This window comes from Pseudopipra pipra, unplaced genomic scaffold (assembly GCF_036250125.1).
Source record: "Pseudopipra pipra isolate bDixPip1 unplaced genomic scaffold, bDixPip1.hap1 HAP1_SCAFFOLD_131, whole genome shotgun sequence".
In the NCBI taxonomy this organism is placed as follows: Eukaryota; Metazoa; Chordata; class Aves; order Passeriformes; family Pipridae; genus Pseudopipra; species Pseudopipra pipra.
The window spans coordinates 1-11,275 of NW_026990610.1; the positions used below are offsets into that span (position 1 = coordinate 1).

The window sequence follows — 11,275 nt, forward strand, 5'->3', positions numbered from 1 at the left end:
CATCTACTTCACGGTGTCCCATTGCAATTGAAAGTACTACTTAAATCACATCTGGTCTTGCTTATTGAGGAAAGTGCAGTGTTCAAAAAATCTTCAAGGAGCACTAAAATTGCCTTTTGAATGGAATAAAGCAGGATGAGAGGGAAGTTGAACAAAATCTAGGATGGAAGAAAATAACCATCTTCTAACTACTGACCTTGAAACGGTTGATCAGATCATAGCGCGTGAGAAGTTCATAGAAAATGAATTTCAGTGCATGATCCCCACTGGCATCGTTTAGTGCAAATACATCAAAGGACCACTTGTCAACATTCTGCAAGAGTGGGTAGAAAAGGCAATTAATATGGTCATCCTTTTTATCATAATAGTTCAATTTCTCTCACTTTCTCTCACAATCTACAAATTGAGAATTAGAGAAGTGATGTCAGCATATATTTTCTTTTTTAATAAATTCTTCAATTCCATTTAACCAATGCAGAATCATCAGGATACTCACAGTATCAGTATACTCATCAGTATTGTATGACTTGCATTTAGGAAGCTTCCATTAAGAACATGTATGCTGTTTGCTTATTCTAAACATGGCAATTCTCTACACTAGAATTTAATCACCAAAGGATGAATCCTAATAGATAAAAATTCTGGTGTGCTTTAGTACCTGAAACATTGAGATGGCCTATTGGGGCTGATTTTACCTCTCTCTGTCCTCTACCCACATGCTATGCCTATAAAAAAGAAAATAATTTTGAAGAAAAGAGGAATAATGAAGATTTTTTTTAATGATATTGAAGCCTCTGGATTTTGCTGTCCCTCTTGAGTTCTTATAACTCTGTATTGTGAGCAAAGCATTCCAATGCCTCACTAATGTTTAAAACAGAATAAGGTTATATGGTTTTTTGCAGTAAAACAAAAATACAGGCACCTGAGCTCATATTTTTATCACTTACTGTTCAATCATCGAAGATGATAACTAAAGACTATCTTGCTAGACCCAAAGAGCAACTTAATTGCTTCTGATTTGAATATTAATCCTGATCTGTGATTATTGCATCTTAACTTGCCCAAAGAACATGATCCTAATTTTCCTTATTTTTTTAAAAAGGTAATTGAGTCCAGTGGAGTTTTCAAAAAAACTACAGTGCAGAAGAAAATCCTGGTAATATTACATTATGTGCTAACAATTATATAAAAACCCAAGCTTTATAATAGAAGAGTAAATACCTAATTACCGTCGGGAAAGTTCCAATCAGCTGTAAATGACATATTAATGCTGCAGCGTGATCAGCATTAATATCAAGAGATTGAGGGGGGAAAGCTCACTTCCCAGCTCATAAAGCTAAAGTATAAGGTATAAGCCTTCTTGCAGTTATCAATTATTAACTTTTAGGGAAGGCCATGGGAGCTGACAGCACTCATAATCTAGCAAGATGAAGCTCCTTGATCTCAGAATTGGATGTTTCTGAAACTTTAAGAAACTTTCTCTCATCCCAACAACAAAGAGATGCAGATGGGAGTTACAGCTAGTAGAATGATATACAGATCAACCATGTAGCTGCATCTGGCACAAGACCAGCCTTCAAGTCCAATGCAAAAGACATTTTAATCACTTTGTGGTTGGCCCACTATACATCAATATAGCTACTGGACTTCCTCTGTTCTGAATGAGACCAACATATTTTGTTACCGCCTCTTTCCAGCATGAGGTGATCCTTCCTACTCACATAGTGCTGATTACAGATAGAGCTCAGTATACCTGTTGTGGCACTACAGTCCACAGAGAGGCTAATTAGCGAGTGAACATCAAGGATGCTCAATATTCAGCTCTTCTTTCACCTATCCCAGTAAATTACTTGCTTGCCGAGCAGCTGATATTAGAAGCTGTGAGGAGCTGAAAGATTGAATGCAGTGTCAAGCTTCTCCAGAGATGATTTGTGGCCCAAGTCACAGAAAAGCAATCATAAATTACAGTTTTTCAACACTTTCATTAGGCATTGGAGAGTAAAAACAACCAAGAGATTAAAAAGTTCCACCAAGAAGCCCTTGAACAAGCTTAGAAAACGAGAAATAGAAATGAGAGAGAAAAATAATGCCCAGGGCAACCACTTGGACAATTTAAAGTGTTTTCCTTTTTTTTTTTTTGGCATTTGTATTTTTTAATCACTTATTTTGGTCATTGAAGCAAATTAATTTAAAACTTGCATATATATAGTAATTTGCTTCTGGGTCATAAGACCTCAAAAATAATGTGTCAGCTGCGCTGAAAGTTAATTCACTGTAAGGCAATCTTATCTTGTAGAAATAAAAGGAGTTTGTTCCTTTATGCAGGAGTAGACACGTCTCAACTGTCTCTCAACTGTCTTGCAAACGCAAAACACCAGACCAGGAGTGAGTAGATAAAGGCCTTCTGACACAATTGAAATCAATTTGCACTAAAAAGTGGTACAGAAACGTATACATATTTTATAATTATTGTGTTTCTTTGTTATTTTCTATTTTATATTGTTTTAAGCTTCGCTTATTGTTAGCTTAATTGCTAAGAATTGAAAGCTTATATTGCTTTTGATTTTGTTACATGAATTGCTTCGAAGCCTGCAATGTTTGTACTTGCACTTATCTTGTTCCAACGACAATTTGTAAACATCTATGTCTCTCTGCAGCCTGTGGAAGAATTTCTCCTGAAGCAGTCTGATGAAGGGTCCGTAAAATTTGCATGTGATTATGGAATCTGTTTATGTTTTTAAGATGCTTTTTATCTAGTGTCATCTAGGAGTGTGTGTGTGAACCTGAATTTGCAAAGGAAGTCCTACACTGAAACAGAAGACGGATAAGAAAGTGGCATCAATGCCATAGTGAAAGGCAGCAGAGCCGAGAAACCACAGAGTGACCCTTTGCCTGGATGCCATCACAGCTTCTGTAAAGCAGCAGTACTGCTCTAGCAGGTTCAACACTGCATCATGGGAATCCTGCTTCTGACTGCTAACCAGGAATTACAGCACTGGTTTTGTGAACTCCCCAATAAGGCCCTAGAAATCTGGCTTGCACCATTGCATACAATCCTTGAGACAATCCGGTAACATCGTTGTTGGAATAATAGGTTTAAGTTACTTAAATAGTTTGCTAAAAATGCTTTCTTAGCTTTATTGCTTTGTTGATATTCATATGTCTATAAATGTACCTATTTTAACAGGTGAGGCAGCTTTTATCCATGGAGGCAAGGAGTCCCTGTAAGACTACTCCATGAGGTAAAGATGATTAACTGCAGTCTGGGACAGGTTGGAACAGGACAACCTGCCCCCGGTAAGGCCTAGAATTTGTCCAGAGAGTATAAGCTCTCTGTGGTGGGCTACTGGCACTGCCAGGGTGCTGTTTGCATCCAGACGCAGTCTGCTTCAGGTAAGCTCTTGACTGGCCTATTATATCTGTGACTGGCAGTTAATTGCTTTATGTGATAAAAGCACAAGCTCCTCTCTCAGAAGATTGAAATGCAGGAATTCGAAGATCCAAAATTCCTGTGAAATTGTCATCAAACGGAGAGTCACACTTCATCGACTCCCTAGTTGCATAAAGAGGTTTATCTGTAGAATTGTTTAATGTTTTAAGATCTGCTTTGCAGGAACTGCAGAGATTTATCATGTCATCTAAGCCTGTGAAGCTGGACACTCCTGCTCATCTGTTCCAGTCCAAGGACTGAGTTTATGTTGCACTAAGACTGAAACTCCTGCAAGCCAAATGGAAAGAACTGTTTTTAAGTCCAACAGACCATCTCCAACGTGGACAGTCATCATCAAGGACCATGAATTTCACCCAGGAAGAAGAAAACCTCTGTTCCTGAGACGAGTAGAACAGCAAAGACTGTTACAAGAACTGTTAAAATAGTGTTTAAGTTCGCTTCTCTTGTTTGTATTGTTTAGTATGGTCAGGAACTATGAATTAAGTTCAAAACCCAAATTTACATTTGGCTTTAGCGAAATGCATCAGACATTCTTTATAAGTGAGTGCTGAATTTGCACTACGGATTTGGCTGAAATTTGGCAACAAGTTTAAATTGCACATTGGTAATTCTTAAAGATGTTTCATTAAGTCTATTTTCACAAACTTACTTCATGGTTACCAGGCTGAATCTGAATAAAGCAGCCATTCATACTAGTGTAAAACTGCATAGCTTGTTATATAGTTAGTGCTATGTAGAGATTGAACAAGATCTTTGAGTCTTGTTTAATCTCTAAAGGGGGGACTGATGCCTTAAGCATCATTTTTCCTCTGAAACCTCAAAACTCATAAAAGGGTCAATATTCATAAACTGATTGTCACCTTGAAGACCTGAAGCATGAGAAATTCCCTTCTCTTACAGCAATTGATCCTTTTCCTTCTCCACCTCTCTCCATCTGTATTTTCTTTCTTCCCTGTGGGATGTTGTGATTAATTCCCAAGTCCTTGATTTAATCACTGTAATCTAGAACAGAGCTGTAACCTTCACAACCTGAAAATGGCCACAGCCTTGAACTCTGTTCTTTCCTTTATTGAAAGGATATTCCCTTAGGTCTCTTAAATGATTAATGTCTGTGAACTAAACTAATGTCAGAGAGAAGGAAAGGCCAAGTACTAAGACTCCTTTATCAAGTTGAATATCACAGTATTATCTTATGCTTTGTATAGACCCCCTTTCAATACCTTTTTATTGGGATTACCTTTAGCACTCCAATTACAGCTGGTGGGTAGCTCAAGCCAACCATATTTGAAGTCCGTCTGTACATTCTACCAAGACAAAATAGATAAGGCAACACATAAATAGAATTAAACAAAATAAAGCAATCAACAAAAATCATAAAACAACAGACCACTACAGGAGACCTTATTTAGCCCAGGAAACCCTAACTGCAATTTGTTTTTTTTTCTTTCCATCTTGTTCCTAACTTGCACAATATCCTCTATACTATTCTTATTGTATAGCCTAATTTGAGCCTATATGCTCCCCATTATCTCATGGCTTGGCTACCCAGCAGGCCATGACAAAGAATTTGCCAGTACAAGGTCTTCATCGGGGGAAAGGCTACACTCAAATAACAAGATGTTCCCAATTTTCCATTGCACGTGTCTGTACTGATCTTTCAGTTCCCTTAGTCCTTGCTGGCCCACATGCAAGCTAATTCTGAATGTTCCTCAGAAATCATTTGTATGCAATGAATCAACTCCAGTTTGGTACAGCTGTTACTTTTGTCTGTATGTTGTCAAGATTAGTATAAAACCTTTTGGGTGTTCACCCCATGTGTGTGTTTCAGGGAGTAAGAGAGAAATAACAAGGCAAAAATCAACATCTGTAACCATACTAAAAGCATGTATGTAGCAGATTTTAAACTTGATTATAAAGCATATTTTAAAAAGATTATAAAGTATGTACTTGTTTTCAGGGCACACTGTGTTTAACAGGCTTAGTGAATGCAGAAGCATTGTCATAGCTAAAAAGCCTTTTCACAGGTCATCCTTTTTTGCCCTCAGGCATCATTGGAGTAAAAGGAGATGATGGAAGGCTCTCCCATCTGAAATGATGCTGTGCAAAGTCTTCCTTCACTTCCATTTTTCTTTGTCATGTTCTGTACTCAGACCTGAAAAAAGTCATCCCCCTTTGAAGAATTATATTCACCCATTCCTCAAATTACAAAATTTCTTATCCCTTCCTCCCTCCAGTCAGAAGCTCCACAGCCTTAAGTGACAATTCAGGTAGAATCCCTCTCCTTTAGCTCAGGAGAGCCACAACCCTCCTTTGGTGCCACATTATATTTCATTTGGGCCACGGTGATTCAGATAAGCTGCAAAACAGCCTACTACAGCCTACTCTGCAGCAGTTAATTTACTTCCTTGTTAAGCAAGTCCCCCACTAAGAGTGAGGGTTAATTCACAAATAGCCGGTCAAACCTAGGAGAAACCTGTTCCAAGGAAAAATGACAGGTTTATGCTTATCACAATTTGCTGCCACTCTTAACACATGTACAGTAACTGGTGCACAGATAAAAATATTGGCTATAATCATGCCGAAGGAGGCTTCTGTGTATCTGTGTGGCTCGTGGTCTGCTCTCTGATACACCCAACCTCCTGCACAGAGGGCTTTTAGGCTGTCACTGCAATTCTGATGAACAGTGAGTGCTCTGCTCTTCCATTCCTGACTTGAATTTTGCTGTTACAAAATTCTCCCAGGGATCTGGGAGCTGCTGTCTTTCAGGCCGTCTAAAGACTGTTGACAGTTTCATATGTGCCAGCCCTCCTTCTAGCTTGAATGAAGAGAGTCAGCAAACAGTTGTTACTTGATAAGAAAAGGTAAGATTGGAAGTGAGTCCAAATTGAAATGATTAAATGTTTTAAAGGGTTCAGAAAACATAATCAGTTCTGGCAACAGATTCTGATGTAAATCGCAACAGGGAAGGCTAAGAGGACTCAATGGCTTGAAATCCCCCTGAACTCTAAAATTTTCACATCAATCTTGATCTATAGTTCTTTCCAGTAATACTATGATAAAGGATTTTGTTTTGTTTCTTAGCAGTTCTTCATGAGAAATACTGGACCACAGAAGTAAACAGAGCCAAGGGGGAGTTTAGTCTGGCCTGACTGAATATTGAATGCTGTCTCTCCTGACCAAGGACTATGCAGAAATGCATATTCTCTGTCAAAATTACACCAACTGTGCTATTACATCTGTACTATACTAAGAATAGATGAAACAGAACTGTTTCAGATTGCAATCTGTTACTTAATCCCAGATTTTGAGGTGTTATCCAAATCTGTGTAGGAACATCATTAGAAGCATATTAAAGCGTTCTTCATTCAATAGAGTAACCTACTAGTTCTCTGAGGTCTTCTGCCCTAAGGTACTGTCCTCCACCTCCTGTAATTGTGCAAAATCTGTGGTACCTGGGCACTTACTAGAACAAAGTAATTACATCCTACTTCACCTTTCTACAAATATCCCAGCTTGCACTGCATGGACAATACTCCTGAACCGCGGTTTTTCCTCTGTCCTTTTGAGCATCATCCCCATTTGCCGCGTGAAGGTAGAAGCCAACCAGTCACGGACCTCTGAGGGCACAGAGTCAGACTGAATATCACTGAGTTCATCTTCTGTGTCCAGTAAACGCCTAGAAGGGTGAGGAACAATCGGTAAACAGACTCCCTTAGAGACCACTACAACATCATTAAGAAAAAAACCCTTCACATATATTCTAATTAAAGCAGCTGTTAAAAGCCTTTGGTTTATCATCCCTAATCAAATACAATTATATAAGTCTTCAACAGTTTGTTTATTCTCTTGTATACTTAAATTTCATTTTGTAAAACTCACTACTAGGCTGACAAACAAGAAGTATCAGCCTTCTGAAGCACAGCTACATAATCATTCACTGACTTCACATCTTCAGCTCATCAATATTTCCAAACTTTCTGCCCTTCAGAGGTAATTTATGGTCATTTCTAACTTCTGAGTTAGTAACACACAGTCCTCTCCTTTCCCATTCTGATCATCTGTGGCAACTCCACAAGTGCATTTGCCACTGGATAAATGGCATATAACAGAAAGAGGAACTCCTCTGCAATGTCTTACCAGTCTACCTCTATCATGACCTGGAGTAAATTTTTTTTTAATTTCAAAGATATGATACAAGCGAAAAGATTTAACATTATTCAAAAAGAATAAATTAGTAGGAATTTAGAAACTTTCAGAAAAAGTGGGACACAATTATTATGAAAACATTTCTCCATGAGAATGTATATTACATTTATGATTTCTTTTTATCTCCTTCCCTGCCCCACAAAATTTAAAAAAGCTTTTAAACCAAGGACTGAAGATCTGCTCTACACAGAATACAATATTGTAATGATTAAAAACATATTTTCTGCCAGTAATAAATCTTGGCTCAAATTTCCCAATTGACATTTAAGTTACAATTTTGTGTCATTGGTACTAGATATAAGAGTGCTGATGTCTGGAGTTAACTCACCTAGTTTCGTCAATGTATACTGACTCAAGAACAGTCGCAGCATATTCCAAATTCTTCTTTAAGTCTACAACCGAAGCTTCCCCTCTCTCTAATTGCTTTACCAAAGACCGCAATCTAAAAAAAAAGCAAAACAAAAATCTGATGACTATAAAGAGAAATAGGTTTGACAGTGAGTACCAGTTCCCATCATGAAACCTAGCATACATGCTTGACAAGTGAAAATTTTGGAAGTCTACAAGTTTCTTGAAGCCACATGCAAGAAATCAACAAAAATCACTTTTCAAAGATCAGTTACAATGATGCCAAGCAAACATTACAATGCATTTAGGCTCAAATAAGTCTGCAAGTTATCACAGTCATAGAATCATAGAACATGCTGAGTTGGAAGAGACCCATCAGTATCATTAAGTCCAACTCTTGGCCCTATGCAGGCCACCCCAAGAATCACTCCATGTGACTGAGAGCATTGTCCAAATGCTTCTTGAACACTGGCACGCTTGATGCTGTGACCACTTCCCTGGGGAGCCTGTTTCAATGCTCTACCACCCTCGGGGTGAAAAACCCTTTCCTGGTACTAAACCTTCCCCAGCTCAGCTTCATGCCATTTCCTCAAGTCGTGTCACTGGTCACATGTGTGAAGAGATTACTTGCCTCTCTGCTTTCCCTCATGAGGACTTTGAATACCACAATGAGGTCTTCTCTCAGTCTCCTCTTCTCAAGGCTGAACAAACCAAGTGACCTCAGCCACTTGTCATAAGGCTTCACCTCCAGACCCTTCACCATCTTTGTAGCCCTCCTTTGGATGCTCACTAATAGTTTAATGTCTTTTTTATACTGTGGTGCCCAAAACTGCACACAGTACCCAAGGTGAGGTCTCACCAGTGCAGATTAGAGCAGGACAATCACCTACCTTGACCAGTTGGATAATTTAAAATAGAAATCATGTGGAATTAACACAGGAGCTCAGAGGACAATTTCAATCCAGCCATAAGACAGGAGTAAGTTTTTGAATAGTATCTGTTAATAAACAATAGCCATTCATAATGATTGATGTATACATATGCAAAATTGCATTAGAGTATATTCAGGAACATTACCATAGAAATACTATACAAGGTTAGAAAATGCTATGATTTTCATTAGATCAAGAGGCCACCCTTAGACTATCCTGTCTATACTAAACAGAACTCATGGAAGTTTTATCAGATTATTATTATTGTTGTAAGGGGGAACAGACTTTTTGAAAACAAAAATTTGTGCAAAAATTGTCTCATCTGTCAAAGACAATTAATATATTTGTGTAATTTTCTTTTCTCTTTTCCTTTTTCACTCTATTAAATTAGAAAAAGAAAGGAAGAAAGAGAAGAATAAAATCTAAAGGCAAGGAGCAAAATCTAAATATTTTCAAACAATCCAGTTTGCATGCTTATAATTAGAAGAAAATTATCATTCCGTTAAAAGGAGAATGGGATAAAGACTTGAGAATTTAAAACATTTTTGTGAATGTCCTCTTCCTTGTTAAACAGAAGCTAAATAAACATTCAAATATATATTTAACAGTGTAGCAGAAATCATCAATTGTTAATTTGTCCTGTTCAAGATGCAAAAATGTAGAGGAGCAGTCATGTCACCTATAATTTGTCCTCTAATTAGGAGACTACTCTTCCTCATCTTTTTCTGTATTCTGTGGAGTAAAACAGCCTTTTCCCCAAAGCAATTCAGAACTAGAGCCCAATATAGGTGTCTGCTTTCACTTTATTAACTGTCATGGCTAGGCTTCACGAACGAAGATTTTGGAAAGGCTCTATCCACATTACGCAAGATAGACATGTGCAATTGCAAAAGGCACAACAGAAAGACTCCTTAGGTGGTATATTCCGCAAGACACGATTCTCTCTGCGTTGTCTTTTCTCCTCAAGGGTGATCCTGCGTGCTTTCTCAAAAGCATCAGCAGCGTTATAGATGGTGTGTCTCCAGGTCTCCCGATTGGAGGCCAGAGTAGACCAGTTATGGTGATCAATATGGTCGAGGTTGAGATGTTGTTTCAGGGAGTCCTTGTATCTTCTCTTCGGGGTGTGGCAGGAAGAATGTAACAATGAACCATGGGAGTTGTGGTCTCCCGGGTTCTCAGACAATATTTGATTGTCATTGGTTAGAGGGTCACGTGACATGTTCAGGTGTGGTATTTAAACCTTGGCAGTTTGAATAAACGGTAATTCTGCTCTGGCACTTGTTCGTGTCTGAGTGGGGTTCGTGCCTTGAACAGCACCTCAAATGGCCGTCCGAACAGGGACTTCAGCAGGTTACCGGCAACCAGGAGCAGCAGCTCTGGGGAACCTGTCCGGGGGTGTCCATATCACCAAAACCAAAAGGAAGAAAAGAAAGAATTCAGCGCGCTGGGTTACCTCTGCAAAAAGGAACAAAAAAAGGAAGAAAAAAGGACCAGAAGAAAGGACAACAGAGCTTCAGCACAGAGGTAACCAAAAATTGGCGAATATGGGAGGGTAGTTTACCCGTCAGGAGGGAAATACTCCAAAAATCAAACAAACAGCTGAAGCTATCTCTCAACTTTTACAAGAACAGAGTATAACCATAGAAGAAAGTAAGTTATGGGACTTGTTATATTGGATTTCGTTGCATGAACCTGCACTACCTCTGACTGGACCTTGTCAAGTGTCATCTTGGAGGAAAATAGGGAACAAAATTATTGAAAAAACGAGTGAGGGAAAAACAGACGCCCTCAAGAATTTGGCTACATGGAAAGACATTATGATAGCCTTGAATAAGCACTACAGAAAGGCAAATGCACCCGAGAGGGTGGACTTCCCCCCCCTTCACTCCTTTCCCCTCAACCCCCCCCCTTCAACCCCAGCCCCCCCTTCGACCGAGTGGGGCAGGGGGAGAATACACGTTAGTCAGAGAGGATGGGGAGGAGGGGGAACCCTTGAGGGGAACAGTGCAGTGGCAGCGTGTGGTGTGAAGGAGCATAGCTTAGGGGCTGACAGCATGAGCATGGCAGCGGGCAGAGATGCTGGCTTTATGCCAGCACCCATGGCTGCAGTTGAGACCATGCCATACAGAGCAGCAAGCGGTGCTGCTGGAGCCGAGGACCGTTACAGAACAGCGCCGTTAAGCAATAAATGATACAACAAAACCAAAAGAAACATATAAACAGTAACCAATGCAGAACCAATAGAAACACATAAACAGTAACCAATACAGAACCAAAAGAAACACATAAACAGTAACCAATACAGAACCAAAACTCCATGAGTCAAACGCAATAAAGG

General features: G+C 39.1%; 1 protein-coding gene across 1 annotated transcript; it reads right to left on the reverse strand.

Moving 5' to 3' along the window:
- Positions 1–196: 196 nt before the first annotated feature.
- Positions 197–9,242, reverse strand: LOC135408033 (dual specificity calcium/calmodulin-dependent 3',5'-cyclic nucleotide phosphodiesterase 1C-like; the record flags this gene model as incomplete). Its single annotated transcript, XM_064643402.1, has 4 exons — positions 7,986–9,242; positions 6,945–7,127; positions 4,689–4,755; positions 197–313 (listed from the first exon to the last, which is right to left on the reverse strand). Coding segments are annotated over exons 1-4 (573 nt in total), but the record flags the coding sequence as incomplete, so codon positions are not given.
- Between the last annotated feature and the right edge of the window lie 2,033 nt (positions 9,243–11,275).